Consider the following 21251-nt stretch of genomic DNA (forward strand, 5'->3'; position numbering starts at 1 on the left):
AAAACTGTCTGATGAGTCATAAATAATTGAATCATTCCCACCTTCAACTCCTTCCCTGTCTGTAGGTAAATATGATCAATATGAACAAACCTAACCTGTCCATTATCAAACATCTTCATCAAATATGTGCGAGTACCACATATCTTCACCACTCTTCCTGGTAACCACTTTAACCATTTATGATGATGGTTCTTCACTCTCCTCTTCTGCCTTAATTTCAAAATTCTCTCTTTTACTCTACCTTTATCATGATTCTCTTTCTGTCTTAATTGTGTCTCTTCTACGGACTGTGCCAAATTTGGCTTTAACAACGAGAATCTGGTTCGTGGCTGTCATTTGAGAAACAACTCTGCTGGTGTCCTACCAGTAGTTGTATGAGGAGTGTTTCGATATGTAATCAAACCATTAGCCAATTTATGATCCAATGACAACTGTTGTTTCCTTGGATTAGGATCTAACATTTGTTTTATGAGGGCACGTGTTATAATTTGTACATTGCGCGCTGTTGCACCATTCAAAGCAGAATGGTATGGTGGAACCTTGGTATGTTTCACACCATTTTTGTTCGTGAATTGTGCAAATTCTTCTGAACGAAATTGTGGTCCATTATCCGAAACAATTTCTTCAGGGAGGCCAAATGCAGAAAATAATTTTCGCAAAATGTCCAAGGTTTTACTTGTTGTTATTTTCCACATTGGAAACACCTCAACCCACTTCGAATAGCTATAATTCACAATGAACAATTGTCCTTCTAACTCAGCAAAATCAATATGTAGCGTTTGCCACACCCTGGGAGGCTATTTCCATGGCTGTAATGGTACTGGTGGTGGTTGCTTGCTTACCGATTGACATGTTGTACACTGCCTCACGATGTACTCTATATCTTTTTCAAGACCTGGCCACCATAAATAACTGCGTGCAAAAATCTTGGTCAAGCACATTCCGAGGTGCTGGTCATGGAGGTCTCCTCATAATTTGGAACTGAATTTATTTGGTATAACCACTCTTGCACCCCACATGATACAATCTTTATCGACTGATAATTCATTCCTACGAATGAAGAATGGATGTGTATCTTTGGCTGTTATCTGGTTTGGCCATCCATTTGCAATATACTCATACACCTTTGACATCACTGGGTCACGTTTGGTTGCTCTACCAATCTCTTCAGCTGTGACTGGCAGTTCATCAATGTATGAAAAATAAAAAACTTCTTCCCTATCGGGTGTAACTTGTGATGGGGAAGACAATCTAGACATTGCATCATCATTACTGTGATCAGCTGATCGTCTGTATTCAATATCATATGTATATGCTGACAAAGTCAAAGCCCATCTCTGCATTCGGGCTGCAGCTAAGGTTGGAACTGGGGACTTTGGATGGAGGATTGCTGTTAGGGGATTATGGTCCTTAACGATGGTAAGCTTACGACCATTCAAGTATTTGTGAAACTTCTTGACCCCAAAAATTAATGCCAAAGCTTCACTTTCAATTTGCGCATAATTACTCTCATTGGCACTGAGAGTGCGTGAAGCAAAAGCAATTGGTCTCTCCTCCCCACTACTTAATACATGAGAGATTATTGCCCCAAATCCATACGGAGAGGCATCACATGCTAGCTTAATCTCCTCAGATATGTCATAGTGAACTAACATGGTGCTCTCTACCAATTTGCTTTTACACTTCTTGAATGCTGTATTGCATTCTTTTGGCCACTTCCAATGGGCCTGTTTTTTCAAAAGTTCATTCAGTGGATGTAATAATGTAGCCAAATTTGGTATGAACTTCCCATAATAGTTCCAAAGACACAAGAATGAACGAAGTTCAGTGACATTCCTGGGAGTGGGTTCATTTCTAATTGCATCCAATTTTTCCATGGTTGGATGTAAACCATCTTTGTCTACTCTGTACCCTAAGTACTCCACTGAGTTTTTAAATAACTCACACTTACGAGCAGACACTCGTACTTTGTGCTTCTCTAGCCGTTTGAGGACTTCATTCAATATGTTATTATGAATTTGCCTATTTGGTGCTGAAATTAGTATGTCATCCAAATAACATACTACCCCTTCAATACCTTGCAAAATCTGGTTCATCACACCTTGGAATATGGCAGGGGCGGAAGACACTCCAAACGGTAGCCTATTAAATTGATATAGGCCTAGATGAGTATTGATAGTCAAACATGACTTGGACTCCTCATCTAGTTCAAGCTGGAAGCAGGCATTCGTAAGATCCAATTTTGAGAAGATCTGACCACCTGTCAGTGTTGTGAACAAATCTTTTATATTCGGCAATGTATTGGGGACATTACCCTCTAGAACCTGGTTTACGGTTTCTTTATAATCACCACACAATCTTACCTTGCCATCGGACTTAGGTACAACAACAATGGGTGTAGCCGAATTACATCGATCTATCTTACAAATAATGTTCTCAGTCTCTACTTTTTTGATTTCTTGCTCAACTTTCTCCTTGAGTGCTTATGGTATGGAACGTGGCTTGTAGTAAACCGATCTAGCGTCCTTCTGTACCCTGACACCCGCCTTGAAACTTTGGATCGGACTGCTCATTTCGCAGAACACCTTCAGATACTGCTTGATAACCTCTTCCGTTGATGAAAATCTCGCTTCCACACAGAAAATCTTACTCCAATCCAGCTTCAGTGAGCTCAACCAATTTCTTCCTCGTAAGGCAGACTTGTCTCCTTTCACTACTATTAGAGGCAAGTTCTGAAATTGATCTTTATATTTCACCGGTATGGTGATACGACCTACCACAGGAATTTTCTCTCCCGAGTAGCCTTACAGCTCTATCTTGGATTTCTTCAGTTGGAAATCATGCAATTTGTCGTAGTACAGTGACCCCGGTACAACACTCACGGATGCACCCGTGTCAATTTCCATTGGTATCTTGAATCCCGCAACAGCTATGTGGATTTTGATGCTTTCCGAATCGCTGTCCGTTAACCTCGTGCTTCTGATGACGTGTAACTCTAACATCTCCTCGTCCTATTGCTGTTCTTCCATGCTATGTAGTCTCTTTGGATTTCTACTCATAGCTTTGAACGCTGGACTCATAGCTTTAAAAGCTGGTTTACCCTTCAGTCGGCGTGCCTTCGCAAGATGCCCAGTCTTCCTGCAGAAGAAACACTCTGCCTTCATGTATGGGCAATTTTGAGCAATGTGTTATCCCAAGCACCTATCGCATGACTTCGACGCTCTGGTAGAATTTCCAGTTTCTGAGACATTCGGCCATGCCCGTCTTTTACTTTGAACCTGCAGGTGATTTACCTCGGTTGACTGACAACCGTAATCATTATTTAATTCTCAGGAATATTGTTCGGCCATGCTCTCAAAAGTCAAGTCATCTGTTGTCAATAACTTCCTTCTGATCGCATCATTTTTCACCCCACAAACAAAACGATCCCATAATGCTCGGTTTTGAAAGTGTCCAAAATTACAGTGCATCGATAGCTTTTTTAATGCTATGATGTAATCACCAATACTTTCATCAGCCTTTTGACTCCGAATCCCAAAACGATAGCTTTCAGCAATTTCTAACGGTTTGGGGTTATAGTGCTGCTCCAGCTTTGTTAAAATCTCTTTAAGCATTGTGTCTTTTGGCTCGTTAAGCACAAGCAGATTTACAAGGGTTTCGTATAATGCCAGACCTGCCTTGGATAAGAAGATCGCACTCTTACGTTCCAACACAGCCTGGTTCTGGACTGCATTGTCTGGAACTTCGATTATGTTATTTGCAGTGAAATACATTTCTAGCTGATCCACGTACGCTTTAAAATGTTTCCGGTCGTGTCTATACTCACACAAATGTCCCAATACACCTGCCATTTTAATCTTTAGCTGTTCACACCATGTGCTGTAGTTTACCTCGGATTTTGTAGCTTTTTTCCAAAGACAGAAACTTCCAAAGTCTCTCTGTCGGCTGGCTGAATCCTTCACCAACAAAAATTAAGCTTTAAATCATCCGAAAAATCCCATCTCAGTTGCCAAATGTGATATATTCACAGAGCACAACACACACAGCTCCTAACATGGAGGCAGCTCTCTCGGAAGACCCCGGAAACTGCCTCGTTCTGCTTAATGATTAACTATGCACTTGCAGTACACAATACGTCCACATCCACAGTGTGGAGCTACAAACATTACAAGCTTACAGACATTACAATATTAAAAAATAAAAAGTAAAAAAACATACCCAAGACAGTTTTAAAGCTAATCGCCGTTTTACAATTAAAAAAAACGAAAGAATCTTTAACTCACCTTTCTTTGCAGAGTACTCACCGACCGGGCTGAAAAAGCAGCTTTCTGTGGGCAGTTCCCTCAGCGATCTGGATGGGCTTCCATTGAGGCCAAACTTAGGCCCGGGCACTTCGCTCGGCGGTGCACACAGGTTTTGATCCCAGCGGTCATGTCGCGATCTGGGCGGTCCCATTCAAAAGGTAAGTGGCAAACTTTCGCCGGGCGGTTTCTCTCATAAAAAACGCCCAAAAAATACGGCGAAAGTCTCCCCCTTAAAATTTCTATAGAGAGGATCCCCAAATCTCCCGTACCCCAACTGTCCCAGAGATAGAGACTCCCCCAAATCCCCGTACCCCAACCATCCTAGAGGTAGAGAGGCTCCCCCCAAATCCCCCATACCCCAACTTTCCCAGAGATAGAGACTCCCCCAAATCCCCCGTGCCCCAACCATCCCAGAGAGAGGCTCCCCCCAAATCCCCCATACCCCAACCATCCCAGAGAGAGAGAGAGGCTCCCCCAAATCCCCCATACCCCAACTGTCCCAGAGAGAGAGGCTGCCCCCAAATCCCCCATACCCCAACTGTCCCAGAGAGAGGCTCCCCCCAAATCCCTCTACCCCAACTGTCCCAGAGAGAGAGGCTCCTCCAAATCCCCCATACCCCAACTGTCCCAGAGAGAGAGGCTCCCCCAAATCCCCCATACCCCAACTGTCCCAGAGAGAGAGGCTGCCCCCAAATCCCCCATACCCCAACTGTCCCAGAGAGAGAGGCTGCCCCCATATCCCCCATACCCCAACTGTCCCAGAGAGAGGCTCCCCCCAAATCCCTCTACCCCAACTGTCCCAGAGAGAGAGGCTCCTCCAAATCCCCCATACCCCAACTGCACCAGAGAGTGGCTCCCCCAAATCCCCCGTACCCCAACTTTCCCAGAGGTAGAGAGGCTCCCCCCAAATCGCCCGTACCCCAACTGTCCCAGAGATAGAGAGGCTCCCCCAAATCCCCCGTACCCCAACTGTTCCAGTAATAGAGAGGCTCCCCCAAATCGCCCGTACCCAAACTGTCCCAGAGAGTGAGAGACTCCCCCAAATCCCCCATACCCCAACTGTCCCAAAAACAGAGTCACAGGAGCCCTTCATCTCCAATTGTCTGGGGCTGAATTTGATCCCTGGCCCCAGAGATCAGAGGTTTGTGTACCTGGGACAGGTGTGTGTTCACAGCTGGATTACCTGAGACTGGGATCGACTGTGTGTTCACAGCTGGATTACCTGAGACTGGGATCGACTGTGTGTTCACAGCTGGATTTCCTGAGACTGGGATCGACTGTGTGTTCACAGCTGGATTACCTGAGACTGGGATCGACTGTGTGTTCACAGCTGGATTACCTGAGACTGGGATCGACTGTGTGTTCACAGCTGGATTACCTGAGACTGGGATCGACTGTGTGTTCACAGCTGGATTACCTGAGACTGGGATCGACTGTGTGTTCACAGCTGGATTACCTGAGACTGGGATCGACTGTGTGTTCACAGCTGGATTACCTGAGACTGTGATCGACTGTGTGTTCACAGCTGGATTACCTGAGACTGGGATCGACTGTGTGTTCACAGCTGAGACATTATCAGAAGGTTGGGCTCTGCCTTTGTGCCGGTCCATGATTAGCCCATTCCAGGGGGCGCAGAGAATACCACACAATAGTGTGAAGGCAAACGCGTTTGTAAACCTGCTGACTGAAGAGAGAGAGAGAGAGAGGGACAGAGAGAGAGAGACATAGAGAAAAGATAGAGATAGAGAGAGAGAGGCACATGGAAAAAGAGAGAAAGAGAAAGAGACAGAGAGAGAGAGAAATACAGAGAACAGAATCAGAAAGAGAGAGATAGTGTGACAGAGACAAGGACAGAGAGTGAAACATAGAGACAGAGAAAGAGAGAGAGATAGGCAGAGAGTGGCAGAGACAGAAAAAGATATAGAGAGAGACAGAGTTACAGATACCAAGGCAGAGAGAGAAACATAGAGAGAACAGAGACAGAACGAGACAGAGAGAGTAACAGAGACAAGGACAGAGAGAGAGGCAGAGAGAGACAGAGAGAGATACAGAGGGAGACAGAGACAGACAGAGAGACACAGAGAGACAGAGACAAAGATGGAAACCAGAGACAGACAAAGACATAGAGAGAGACAGAGAGAGAGAGAGAGAGGCAGGGAGTCAGTGAGAGAGAGGCAGGGAGAGAGTGAGAGAGAGGTAAAGAGGGAGAAACAGACAGAGGCAGATAGTTAGAATCAAACAACATTTTGCTGCTTTTTTGCTCAATATTTTGTGATTTTTTTTCCTGAGGTGTCGTTTGGGATGAGTCCCACACATGAGGGAGTGGGATTTAGAATGGTGAAGCCAAATCCTGCTCTCCCACAGATAGACACACAACTTGGGATGTGAGTTTTAGTGTTGATTGGGATACAAGTCTCGGTGCAGATTGGGATACAAGGTGCGGATTGGGATTCGAGTCTCAATGCGGAGTGGACTACGAGGTGTGGATTGGGATACAAGTCACGGTATGCATTGGGATTCAAGTCTCAGTGTGCATTGGGATTCGAGTCTCGATGCGGATAGGGATACGAGGTGTGGATTGGGATACGAGGTGCGGATTGGAATACAAGGTGTGGATTGGGATATGACATGCGGATTGGGATACGAGAGGAAAATCGACAGACAAGGAGACACCCAATGACATCACAGAGGTTGGAGCCCACGTGATGACATCAAAGAGGTTGGCGCCCACGCGATGACATCACAGAGGTTGGCGCCCACACGATGACATCACAGGGGTTGGTGCCCATGCGATGACATCACAGGGGTTGGCGCCCATGTGATGACATCACAGGGGTTTTTGCCCACGCGATGACAGTTGGCGCCCACGTGATGACATCATGGGTTGGAGCCCACGCGATGACATCACAGAGGTTGGCGCCCATGCAATGACATCACAGTGGTTGTGTAGGCCTCTCCTGCTCTGTGTGTGTGGGGCTCAGTACCACACAGGGTGTGAGATTAGCTAACTGAGCACAGGTCGGGGATGGAGCCTGGGCCTTTACTGCTCTGTGCCTTAGAGAGGGAGAGAGAGAGGGAGAGAGAGAGACAGACAGGTGACCCTGCTCCTCACACCCCATCTGCTCCCTGGACACCTCACCTCACTGAGATGTGATCGGGCTGGGAGTGAACAAAGGCTCATTCACCAACTTCTCTCCCCTTTCCCTCTCTCTCTCCCGACTCGTTCTCCCCACCTCTCCCCCAATCTCCACTCCCCCATTCTCTCTTCCCCCATTTAACTCTCCCTCCGCTCTCCCTCTTCCCCTCCCTCGCCACTCACCCTCTGTCTCTCCCTCATCCCTTTCTCTCTCTCCCCTCTCCTTTCCCTCTCCCTTCCTCTCTCTCCCCCTCTCTTTGCTTTCTCATCCATCTCCTCTCTCCCTTCTTCTCTCTCCCTCCCTTCCATCTCCCTCTCGACCTCCAGATTTCTCTCCTCCTCCATCTCTCTCTCTCTCTCTCTGCCCTCCCTCCATCTCTCCTCTCTCTCCCCTACCTCTCTCTCCCCTCTCTCTCTCTCCCATTCCCTTACTCCCTCTCTCTGTCCCTCCCCCTCTCCCCTCTCTCCCTCCTCTCCCACTCTCCACCCTCCCTGTCTCCACCTCTCTCTCTCTCTCTCCCACTCTGTCCCTCCCTCACTCTTCCCCTTCTCTCTCTCTCTCTCTCTTCCTCTGTCTCCCCTCTCTTTCTATCCTCCACTCCCCTCTCTCCCTGTGTCTCCCCGCACTCTCCCCCATGACTATCCCCCTCACCCCTCCCCCTCTCTCCCTGTATCACTCTTCACCTTGTTCCCCTTCTTTACTCTCCCCCCCCTCACTCCCCCTCACTCTCTCTCTCCCCCTCTCTCTCTCCTCCTTTCTCTCCCCCCTTTCCCCCTCACCATCTCTCTCCCTCTCCCCTTCTACCCCTCTCCCCACCCTATAATCAGCGAGTGACCTCTGCCCCTTTCCTTGTCTGGAGTCACCGCTGGCGAGCAGGCTGAGCATGGGGTTCAGGGTGCCGATGAACAGGTTGAGTCGGAGCTGCATGATGGAGAGCCAAAGCATGTGAGTGAGGAAGAGCTTGGAGAAGATGCAGCTCCTGAAGGAGGAAATCTCCTCCTCATTCCCTTCTGCCTCCGAGTTTGTAGTGGGAGGGGAGGAGAAACAAAGAGTTAAATGGAGCAAGAATTAGCCAAGGAAAAATGTATCGCAGTCTTCAGACATTTCACAGAACAATTTCGACCAGGGCGGCCGACTGGAAATCCTCGCCCTTTCCCACCCTAACTTATAGCACAGAAGGAGGCCAATCGGCCCATCCTACCTGTGCTGGCACTTTGAAAGATTCCATTCAATTAGTTCCACTTCCCCTCTGCTCTGTCCCCATAGCCCTGCAAATGGAGTTCCCCTTCAAGTATTTATCTCATTCCCCTTTTGAACGTTATTATTGAATCTGCTTCCACCGTCCTTTCACGCAACGCATTCCGGATCACAACGACTCACAGTGTAAAAATAAATTATCCTCATCTTCCCTCTGGTTCTTTTGCCGATTATCATAAACCTGTGCCCTCTGGTTACCCATCTCCTGCCTGTGGAAACAGTTTCTCTCTATTTACTCAATCAAAACCCTTCAGGACTTTGAATATCTCCATCAAATCTCCCCTTAACCTTCTCTGCTGTAAGGAGAACAACCCCAGCTTTTCCAGTCTCCACATAACTGAAGTCCCTCATCCCGGGAACCCTTCTGGTAAATCTCCCCTTAACCTTCTCTCAGGCCTTGACATCCTTCCTAAAGTGTGGGGCCCAGAATTGGCCACAATACTCCAGCTGAGCCCTAACCAAGGTTTAGCAATAACTTCCTTGCTTTTGAACTCTCTGGCCTAGAAATTCCTCTCGGGCTGAAATGGACCTGAATTCCAGGGTCTGCGTGTAACGGGGGGCCGGTCCGATACCGCCATTGTGCACCACCAGCAGAGATGGATTTCTCGGCCTATGCCTCCACAAATAAAACAAAGGAGCCTACATGGAAAAGAGGGGAAGAGAGAAGGGGAAATGGAGAGACAAGGGGAAAGGGAAAAATGGAAAGGGAAGGGTAGTAAAAGGGAAGGGGAAGGGGAAAGGGTGATCGGGGAAAAGGAAAGAGGGAAGGGGAGAATGGGAAGGGGTGAGGGGAAAAGGAAAGGGTGCAATCAAAAGGGGGAAGGGAGAAATGCGGAAGGGGAAAAGGGAGTGGGAAAGGGGGAAAGAAAGAGCGGAAGGGGAAAGGGAGAGGAAAGGAGAGGGTAAAGTGGGAAGGTGTAAGGGAGAAGGGTGAAGAGGGGAGAGGAATGGGGGAGAGAGGAGTGGGTGAGGGAGGAGCTGGAGTGGGGGAGAGGGGGACAGGAAAGTTGAAAGGGAGAGTGAGAAGAGAGGGGGAGAGAGGGGGATGGAGGGGATTGGGAGAGGGAAGAGAGAATGTGACAGGGAGGGGAGATGGAGAGAGAAGGGGAATGGGGAAGGTGAGGAGGAGGGGTAGAGGGATAGGGGAGGTGGGCGCGGAGGGGGAAGATGTTCTCACCTCTTGGTCCAAGCAACCGGGGATTCACACCATCAATTATCTCCATCTCTTCGTGACTCTCGCTCCTGTCTCCCTCTGTCACTTTCCTTCTCTCCCCCCTGTCTCCTTCTGTCTCTTCCCTTCTCTCTCCCCTGTCTCCCTCTGTCTCTTCCCTTCTCTCCCCGCTATCTCCCTCTGTCACTTTCCTTCTCTCCCCCGTGTCTCCTTCTGTCTCTTCCCTTCTCTCCCCCCTGTCTCCTTCTGTCTCTTCCCTTCTCTCTCCCCTGTCTCCCTCTGTCTCTTCCCTTCTCTCCCCGCTATCTCCCTCTGTCTCTTCCCTTCTCTCCCCCCTGTCTCCTTCTGTCTCTTCCCTTCTCTCTCCCCTGTCTCCCTCTGTCTCTTCCCTTCTCTCCCCGCTATCTCCCTCTGTCTCTTCCCTTCTCTCCCCCCTGTCTCCTTCTGTCTCTTCCCTTCTCTCCCCCCTGTCTCCTTCTGTCTCTTCCCTTCTCTCTCCCCTGTCTCCTTCTGTCTCTTCCCTTCTCTCTCCCCTGTCTCCTTCTGTCTCTTCCCTTCTCTCCCCCCTGTCTCCTTCTGTCTCTTCCCTTCTCTCTCCCCTGTCTCCTTCTGTCTCTTCCCTTCTCTCTCCCCTGTCTCCTTCTGTCTCTTCCCTTCTCTCCCCCCTGTCTCCTTCTGTCTCTTCCCTTCTCTCTCCCCTGACTCCTTCTGTCTCTTCCCTTGTCTCGCTCCTATCTCCATCCATCCCTCCGTAAGGCTTCCTCTGGCTCTCAGTCCCTTCCACGCAGGAGAAGGTTTTCAATTCAAACTTCGCACAAATCATCCTGTCCGAACAAAGCAAGAAATTCCTCGTTAAATACAGCGTCTAATTCTTTCAATTAACACCCACCCCGGGGTATCTGTTATTCTAAATATAAACCATCTGAACCCATTGATTAGATTCCAGCCTGTAACACTCTGGAGTATCTGTTGTGCGATATATAAACACCCGCAAACCCCGCAATTAGATTCCAGCCTTTAACTTACTCTTGGTTTTATTTATAAACTGTTCAAACCCCTCGATTAGATTCCAGCTTGTAATTCACTCCCAGAATTTCTGTTATTCTATATATAAATGATCATCGATTAGATTCTAGCCTGTTAAACTCCGGGGTATCTGTTATGCTCTATATAAACAACCCCAAATTCCTCAATTAGATTCCAGTTTGTAATTCACACCCTCACCACCACCATTGATGCTCTCGTCCCTGTTGAAACAACGGAGTAGCTATTTGTACTAAGTCTCCCTTCTGCACATGTGTCTCCCAACGCAAGAGTTAGGAAAATATCACCGACTCCGCCCCTCCCCCAGCGCAATTCCAACTCCACGATGGTATGTTGCCTCCCTGGTGCAAGGGTCAAGGATGTCTCGGAGCGGGTTGAGGACATTTTGAAGAGGGAGTGTGAACATACAGTTGTCATGGTGCATATAGGTACCAATGATATAGGTAAAAATGGGATGAGGTCCTACAAGACGAATTTAGGGAGCTAGGAGCTAAATTAAAAAGTAGGACCTCAAAAGTAGTAATTTCAGGATTGCTACCAGTGCCACATGCTAGTCAGAGTAGGAATTGCAGGATAGCTCAGGTGACTACGTAGCTTGAGGAGTGGTGCAGAAGGGAGGGATTCAAATTCCTGGTACATTGGAACTGGTTCTGGGGGAGGTGGGACCAGTACAAACTGGACGGTCTGCACCGAGGCAGGACTGGAACCAATGTCCTAGGGGGAGTGTTTGTTAGTGCTGTTGTGGAGGGGTTAAACTAATATTGCAGGTGGATGGGAACCTATATAGGGAGACAGAGGGAAGTAGAATGGGGGCAGAAGCAAAAGATAGATAGAAGAAAAGTAAAAGTGGAGCACAGAGAAACCCAAGGCAAAAAGCAAAAAGGACCACATTATAGCAAAATCCTAAAGGGGCAAAGGGTGTTAAAAAGACAAGCCTGAAGGGTCTGTGCCTCAATGCGAGGATTATTCGGAATAAGGTGGACGAATTAAATGCGCAGATAGCAGTTAACCGATATGATATAATTGGCATCACGGAGACATGGCTCCAGGTGACCAAGGCTGGGAACTCAACATCCAGGGGTATTCAACATTTAGGAAGGATAGACAGAAAGGAAAAGGAGGTGGGGTGACGTTGCTGGTTAAAGAGGAAATTAATGCAATAGTAAGGAAGGACATTAGCTTGGATGATATGGAATCTGTATGGGTGGAGCTATGGAATACCAAAGGGCAGAAACCGCTAGTGGGAGTTGTGTACAGATCACCAAATAGTAGTAATGAGGATGCGGACAGCATCAAACAAGAAATTAGGGATTTGTGCAATAAAGATACAGCAGTTACCATGGGCGACTTTAATCTACATATTGACTGGACTAACCAAACTGGTAGCAATACGTTGGAGGAGGATTTCCTGGAGTGTATTAGGGATGGTTTTCTGGACCAATATATCAAGGAACCAACTAGAGGGCCAGCCATCCGAGGCTGGGTGATGTGTAATGAGAAAGGACTAATTAATTGTTGTGTGAGGCCCCTTGAGGAAGAGTGACCATAATATGGTAGAATTCTTTACATAGAAACATAGAAACATAGAAAATAGGTGCAGGAGTAGGCCATTCGGCCCTTCTAGCCTGCACCGCCATTCAATGAGTTCATGGCTGAACATGCAACTTCAGTACCCCATTCCTGCTTTCTCACCATACCCCTTGATTCCCCTAGTAGTAAGGACTTCATCCAACTCCTTTTTGAATATATTTAGTGAATTGGCCTCAACAACTTTCTGTGGTAGAGAATTCCACAGGTTCACCACTCTCTGGGTGAAGAAATTCCTCCTCATCTCGGTCCTAAATGGCTTCCCCCTTATCCTTAGACTGTGTCCCCTGGTTCTGGACTTCCCCAACATTGGGAACATTCTTCCTGCATCTAACTGTCTAACCCCGTCAGAATTTTAAACGTTTCTATGAGGTCCCTTCTCATTCTTCTGAACTCCAGTGAATACAAGCCCAGTTGATCCAGTCTTTCTTGATAGGTCAGTCCCGCCATCCCGGGAATCAGTCTGGTGAACCTTCGCTGCACTCCCTCAATAGCAAGAATGTCCTTCCTCAGGTTAGGAGACCAAAACTGTACACAATACTCCAGGTGTGGCCTCACCAAGGCCCTGTACAATTGTAGCAACACCTCCCTGCCCTTGTACTCAAATCCCCTCGCTATGAAGGCCAACATGCCATTTGCTTTCTTAACCGTCTGCTGTACCTGCATGCCAACCTTCAATGACTGATGTACCATGACACCCAGGTCTCTTTGCACCTGCCCTTTTCCTAATCTGTCACCATTCAGATAATAGTCTGTCTCTCTGTTTTTACCACCAAAGTGGATAACCTCACATTTATCCACATTATACTTCATCTGCCATGCATTTGCCCACTCACCTAACCTATCCAAGTCGCTCTGCAGCCTCATAGAATCCTCCTTGCAGCTCACACTGCCACCCAACTTAGTGTCATCCGCAAATTTGGAGATACTACATTTAATCCCCTCGTCTAAATCGTTAATGTACAGTGTAAACAGCTGGGGCCCCAGCACAGAACCTTGCGGTACCCCACTAGTCACTGCCTGCCATTCTGAAAAGTCCCCATTTACTCCTACTCTTTGCTTCCTGTCTGACAACCAGTTCTCAATCCATGTCAGCACACTACCCCCAATCCCATGTGCTTTAACTTTGCACATTAATCTCTTGTGTGGGACCTTGTCGAAAGCCTTCTGAAAGTCCAAATATACCACATCAACTGGTTCTCCCTTGTCCACTCTACTGGAAACATCCTCAAAAAATTCCAGAAGATTTGTCAAGCATGATTTCCCTTTCACAAATCCATGCTGACTTGGACCTATCATATTACCTCTTTCCAAATGCACTGCGATGACATCCTTAATAATTGATTCCATCATTTTACCCACTACCGATGTCAGGCTGACCGGTCTGTAATTCCCTGTTTTCTCTCTCCCTCCTTTTTTAAAAAGTGGGGTTACATTGGCTACCCTCCACTCCATAGGAACTGATCCAGAGTCAATGGAATGTTGGAAAATGACTGTCAATGCATCCACTATTTCCAAGGCCACTTCCTTAAGTACTCTGGGATGCAGTCCATCAGGCCCTGGGGATTTATCGGCCTTCAATCCCATCAATTTCCCCAACACAATTTCCCGACTAATAAGGATTTCCCTCAGTTCCTCCTCCTTACTAGACCCTCCGACCCCTTTTATATCCGGAAGGTTGTTTGTGTCTTCCTCAGTGAATACCGAACCAAAGTACTTGTTCAATTGGTCCACCATTTCTTTGTTCCCCGTTATGACTTCCCCTGATTCTGACTGCAGGGGACCTACGTTTGTCTTTACTAACCTTTTTCTCTTTACATATCTATAGAAACTTTTGCAATCCGTCTTAATGTTTCCTGCAAGCTTCTTCTCATACTCCATTTTCCCTGCCCTAATCAAACCCTTTGTCCTCCTCTGCTGAGTTCTAAATTTCTCCCAGTCCCCGGGTTCTCTGCTATTTCTGGCCAATTTGTATGCCACTTCCTTGGCTTTAATGCTATCCCTGATTTCCCTTGATAGCCACGGTTGAGCCACCTTCCCTTTTTTATTTTTACAACAGACAGGAATGTACAATTGTTGTAGTTCATCCATGCGTTCTCTAAATGTCTGCCATTGCCCATCCACAGTCAATCCCTTCAGTATCATTCGCCAATCTATCCTAGCCAATTCACGCTTCATACCTTCAAAGTTTCAAAGTTACCCTTCTTTAAGTTCTGGACCATGGTCTCTGAATTAACTGTTTCATTCTCCATCCTAATGCAGAATTCCACCATATTATGGTCACTCTTCCCCAAGGGGCCTCGCACAACGAGATTGCTAATTAATCCTCTCTCATTACACAACACCCAGTCTAAGATGGCCTCCCCCCTAGTTGGTTCCTCGACATATTGGTCTAAAAAACCATCCCTTATGCACTCCAGGAAATCCTCCTCTACCGTATTGCTTCCAGTTTGGTTAACCCAATCTATGTGCATATTAAAGTCACCCATTATAACTGCTGCACCTTTATTGCACGCACCCCTAATTTCCTGTTTGATGCCCTCCCCAACATCACTACTACTGTTTGGAGGTCTGTACACAACTCCCACTAACGTTTTTTGTCCTTTGGTATTCTGCAGCTCTACCCATATAGATTCCACATCATCCAAGCTAATGTCCTTCCGAACTATTGCCTTAATTTGCTCCTTAACCAGCAATGCTACCCCACCTCCTTTTCTTTTTATTCTATCTTTCCTGAATGTTGAATACCCCTGGATGTTGAGTTCCCAGCCCTGATCATCCTGGAGCCACGTCTCCGTAATCCCAATCACATCATATTTGTTAACATCTATTTGCACAGTTAATTCATCCACTTTATTGCGGATACTCCTTGCATTAAGACACAAAGCCTTCAGGCTTGTTCTTTTAACACCCTTATTAAGATGGAGAGTGACACAGTTAATTCAGAGACAAGGGTCCTGAACTTGGGGAAAGATAACTTCAATGGTATGAGATGTGAATTGGCTAGACTAGACTGGCTAGTGATTCTTAAAAGGTTGACGGTGGACAGGCAATGGCAAACATTTAAAGATCACATGGATGAACTTCAACAATTGGACATCCCTGGCTGGAGTAAAAATAAAACGGGGAAGGTAGCTCAACCATGGCTAACAAGGGAAATTCAGGATAATGTTAAATCCAAGGAAGAGGCATATAAATTGGCCAGAAAAAACAGCATACCTTTGGACTGGGAGAATTTTGGAATACAGCAGAGGAGAACAAAGGGTTTAATTATGAAGGGGAAAATAGAGTATGAGGGGAAGCTTGCTGGGAACATAAAAACTTACTGCAAAAGCTTCTATACATATGTGAAGAGTAAAAAATTAATGAAAACAAATGTAGGTCCCTTGTAACCAGGTTCAGGTGAATTTTTATTGGGGAACAAAGAAATGGCAGACCAGTTAAACAAATACTTTGGTTCTGTTTTCATGAAGGAAGACACAAATAACCTTCCGGAAATACTAGGGGACCGAGGGTCTCGTGAGGAGGAGGAACTGAAGGATATCCTTATAAAGCGGGAAATTGTGTAAGGGAAATTGATGGGATTCAAGGCTCATAAATCCCCGGGGCCAGATAGTCTGCATCCATGAGTATTTAAGGAAGTGGCCATAGAAATAGTGGATGCATTGGTGATCATTTTCCAACAGTCTATCGAATCTGGATCAGTACCTTTGGACTGGAGGGTAACTATTGTAACGTCATTGTTTAAAAATGGAAGGAGAGAGAAAACGGGTAATTATAGACCGGTTAGCCTGACATCAGTAGTGGGGAAAATGTTGGAACGAATTATTAAAGATAAAATAGCAGCACATTTGGAAAGCAGTGACAGGATCAGTCCAAGTCAGCATGGATTAATGAAAGGGAAAACATGCTTGACAAATCTTCTGGAATTTTTTGAGGATGCAACTCGCAGAGTGGACAAAGGGGAACCAGTGGATGTGGTGTATTTGGACTTTCAAAAGGCTTTTGACAAGGTCTCACATGAGAGATTGGTGTGCAAAATCAAAGCACATGGTATTGGGGGTAATGTACCGACATGGATAGAGAACTGGTTGGCAGACAGGAAGCAGAGAGTCGGAATGGCAGGCAGTGACTAGTGGAGTGCCGCAGGGCTCAGTGCTGGGACACCAACTCTTTACAACATACATTAATGACTTAGATGAATGAATTGAGTGTAGTATCTCCAAGTTTGCAGATGACACTAAACTGGGTGGCGGTGTGAGCTGTGAGGAGAATGCTAAAAGGCTGCAGGGTGATTGGACAGGTTAGGTGAGTGGGCAAAGGCATGGTAGATGCAGTACAATGTGGATAAATGTGATCTTATCCAATTTGCAGGCAAAAACATGAAGGCAGAATATTATCTGAATGGCGGCAAATTAGGAAAGGCGGAGGTGCAATGAGACCTTGGTGTCATGGTTCATCAGTCATTGAAAGTTGGTATGCAGGTACAGCAGGCCGTGAAGAAGGTAAATGGTATGTTGGCCTTCATAGCTTGGGAATTTGAGTATAAGAGCAGGGAGGTCTTACTGCATTTGTACAGGGCCTTGGTGAGGTCTCACCTGGAATATTGTTTTCAGTTTTGGTCTCCTAATCTGTGGAAGGACGTTCTTGCTATTGAGGGAGTGCAGCAAATATTCACCAGACTGATTCCCAGGATGGCGGAACTGACACATGAGCAGAGATTGAATCAACTGGGTGTTTATACACTGGAGTTTAGAAGGAAGAGAGGGGATCTCATAGAAACTTATAAGATTCTGACGGGACTGGACAGGTTAGATGCGGGAAGAATGTTCCCGATGATGGGGAAGTCCAGAACCAGGGTACACAGTCTTAGGATAAGGGGTAGGCCATTTAGAACTGAGATGAGGAGAAACTTCTTCACTCAGACAGTTGTTAACCTGTGGAATTCCCTACCGCAGAGAGTTGTTGATACCAGTTCATTGGATATATTCAAAAGGGAGTTAAATATGACCCTTTCGGCTAAAGCGATCAAGAGGTATGGAGAGAAAGCAGGAAAGGGATACTAAGGGAATGATGAGCCATGATCTTATTAAATGGCGGTGCAGGCTCGAAGGGCCGACTGACCTACTCCTGCACCTATTTTCTCTGTTTCTAAGTCTCTTAGCCTTTTCTGCGCATGTGTCCAACACCACGTTACAGCCGAACGCATCCGCCGAGCCTCTGAACCCGTCGCTCGCTGAGCCCTGGTTCTTCCAAGTCCCTGGTGCCTGCAAGCTCGGTGCGAGTGTTACAAGGGATATCGTTCGGTGGTTGAAATCAATAAGTCACGACACTGTCACTATTGACTTCACACCCAATAAATCCCTTAACAATCTGCTCACAATGCCCCACCTATGGGGGCAGTGGGGGGGGGGGGGCGTTGGGCAATGTGGGGGTATGGTCTTGCACTGGGGTAAGCAATTTCGGCTGGAACTTGGCAGTGGGAGGTAGCACATGTGCTGGGGCAAGAGTCTTCAGCTGGCGGAGGGATGCACTTGCACTGGGTCAGGGCTTCAGCTGTGGGAGGTATCACATGTGCTGGGGCAAGAGTCTTCAGCTGGTGGAGGCAGCACTTACGCTGAGGCAAGGGACTTCGGTTGGAACTTGGAGACTTTTGGGGAGATCTATCCTCAGTGGCTTCTGAACTCAAAATGGATCGAATTACAAATTGGAAAGTCACTCAGAACTTGGGCTGGATGGTTCCAATTACACATTCCAAAGGAACTTCAGGCTGTGGCTTATCCTCCAAGGGGACCAATCAGCAATAGGTGATATGAAAATGGAGAGTAATTAGAGAAACGGCTGATTTTCAGTTAGGACAAATAGACACAGCTATAAAACAATTATTCTCACCCTGGCCGTTCCCCGTGGTACAGACTTGATCTTCGCTCCCTTAAGTCCAAGGGACGTAGACTTGAACAGACGTGGCAGACAACTGGTTTAACCATTCACCGCCAGATCTGGCTGGACCAGATAAAGCATAATCGTGTCCTGCTCTCATCTGCCAAAATTGCTCACGACTCCAGAATCTTCTGAAATGTAAAGCTAAACCCCGGCTTCTATTCTCCACTGCTAACCGTCTTTTTAAACCCTTCTCCCCAGTCTCCACCTCCACCTCTGACAATAAGTGTGAGGAGCTCATGGACTTCTTTGCCTCTAAGTTTGAGACCGTCCGTTCAGCCACCTCTGCTTTCCTTCCCCTAGCCCAGTGGGCCAAACTTCCTCTAAGGATCCCTCCTGTCCTCACATCTTTCTCCAGTTTCTCTCCAATCTCTCCTCATGACCACTCTGAGCTCATCCTGTCCATGAGACCCACTTCCTGCTCCCTTGACCCTATTCCCACCAAACTGCTGACCACCCAACTTCCTTTTCTGTCTCCCATGTTAGCTGACATTGTTAACGGTTCTCTCTCCTCAGGTACTGTCCCCCTCTCCCTCAAATCTGCTGTCACCACCCCTCTCCTCAAAAAAAACAACCCTTGACCCCACTTTGTTTGCAAGCTACCACCCCATCGCCAACCTCCCTTTCCTCTCCAAAGTTCTTGAACGTGTTGTCGCCTCCCAACTCCGTGCCCATCTTTCCCTCAATTCCATGTTTAAATCCCTCCAATCCAGTATCCATGACTACCACAGTACCGAAACGGCTCTCATCAAAGTCACAAATTACATCCCTGCTCCTCCTTCCTGAGTTGTCTTCAGCCTTTGACACATTTGACCAATCTATCCTTCTCTAACGCCTCTCCATCGTCGTCCAGCTGGGTGGGCCTGCACTTGCTTGGTTCCATTCTTATCTATCTAATTGTAGCCAAAGAATCACCTGCAATGGCTTCTCTTCCTGCCCCCGCATCATTACCTCTGGTGTCCTCTAAGGATCTATCCTTGGCCCCCTCCTATTTCTCATCTACATGTTACCCTTTGGCGACATCATCTGAAAACACAGCCACAGTTTCACATGTACACTGATGAAACCCAGCTCTACCTCACTTCCCTTCCCTCGACCCCTCCACAGTCTCTAAATTGTCAGACTGCTTGTCCAACATCCAGTTCTGGATGAGCAGAAATTATCTCCAATTAAATATTGGGAAGACCAAAGCCATTGTTTTTAGTACCTGCCACAAACTCCGGTCCCTAGCCATTAACTCCATTCCTCTCCCCTTCCTCTGTCTGAGGCTGAATCTCACTGTTTACAAATTTGGTGTCATATTTGACCCTGAAATGAGCTTTCGACCACATATCCACTGCATAACTAAAATTAACAATTTCCACCTCCGTAACATTGCCTGTCTCCGGCCTTGCCGCAGCTCACCCATGCCTTTATTACCTCTAGACTTGATTATTCCAACGCACTCCTGGCTGGTCTCCTACATTCTATCCTACGTATACTAGAGGTGATCCAAAACTCGGCTGCCAGTGTCCTAACTCGCACCAAGTCCCGCTCACCCATCACCGCTGTGCTCGCTGACCAACATTGGCTCCCCATTAAGCAATGCCTTGATTTTAAAATTCTCATCGTTTTCAAATCCTTCCATGGCACTCGCCCCTCCCTATCTCTTTAATCTCCTTCAGCCCCACAACCCCCCGCGATATCTGCGCTCCACTAATTCTGTTCTCTTTGAGCATCCCTGATTATAATCGCTCAGCCATTGGTGGCCATGCCTTCTGTTGTCTAGATCCTAAGCTCTGGAACTCCCTGCCTAAACCTCTCCACTTCTCTACCTCTCTTTACTCCTTCAAGTTTCTCCTTAAAACCTACCTTGTTGCCTGCCCTAATTTCAATAAGTTCATGGCTGATCTGATCATGGGCTCAGCTCCACTTCGCTGCCCGCTCCACATAACCGTTTACTCCCTTATTACTCAAAAATCTGTCTATCTCCGCCTGAAATAAATTCAATGACCCAGCCTCCACAGCTCTCTGGGGCAGAGAATTCCATAGATTTGCAATCCTCTGAGAGTAGAAATGCCTCCACATCTCAGTTTTAAATGGGCGGCCCCTTATTCTGAAACTATGTCCCCTAGTTTTAGTTTCTCCTATGAGTGGAAATATCCTCTCTGCATCCACCTTGTCGAGTCCCCTCATTATCTTATATGTTTCGATAAGATCACCTCTTATTCTTCTGAACTCCAACATGTATAGGCCCAACCCCTATCTTAATAAGTCAACCCCCTCATTTCCGGACTCATGCTAGTGAACCTTCTCTGAACAGCCTCCAATGCAAGTATATCCTTCCTTAAATAAGGAGACCAAAACTGTACGCAATACTTCAGGTGTGACCTCACCAATATCCTGTACAGTTATAGCAGGACTTCTCTGCTTTTATACTTCATCCCCCTTGCAATAAAGGCCAACATTCCATATGCCTTCCTGATTACCAGTGCGAGCTGCTCCAAGGATTTTGAGATGGACACCTAGGTGACGTCATCAAACCCTGGTTGCCGTTTTGGAGCATTGGCAGGAACATCGGCAGAGCCCAGGTACAGAGGAGTGGGAAGGTCGGGGCGGATGAGCGGCGAGTGTTTGTGGCGAGATGCGGTGAATGTTTATGGCGGAGGAGCAGTGAGAGATTATGGCGGAGGTGCAACAGATGAGGGTACGGAGCCCAGAAGAGCCGAGGCGATATGCGTGCGCTCGGTCCGTGCAGCAGAGCAGGTCTCCAGTCGTCTTGGTTACTCCTTGCAACTGGACCAAGACCTAACTCTGTAAAACCCGTGTGGT

At 47.0% G+C, this 21251-nt stretch overlaps 1 protein-coding gene across 1 annotated transcript in view; it reads right to left on the minus strand.

Moving 5' to 3' along the window:
* The window catches only part of LOC139266707 (equilibrative nucleobase transporter 1-like), an 84063-nt gene that overhangs the window by 15770 nt on the left and 47042 nt on the right, over window positions 1-21251 (minus strand). Inside the window, exons 7-9 of the mRNA XM_070884294.1 lie at window positions 10476-10693; window positions 8277-8496; window positions 5839-5984 (exon numbers count right to left, since the gene is read on the minus strand). Coding sequence (XP_070740395.1) covers window positions 5839-5984; window positions 8277-8496; window positions 10476-10693 — 584 coding nt within the window. The remainder of the gene's footprint in view (window positions 1-5838; window positions 5985-8276; window positions 8497-10475; window positions 10694-21251) is intronic.

This window comes from Pristiophorus japonicus, chromosome 7, assembly GCF_044704955.1.
Source record: "Pristiophorus japonicus isolate sPriJap1 chromosome 7, sPriJap1.hap1, whole genome shotgun sequence".
In the NCBI taxonomy this organism is placed as follows: domain Eukaryota; kingdom Metazoa; phylum Chordata; class Chondrichthyes; family Pristiophoridae; genus Pristiophorus; species Pristiophorus japonicus.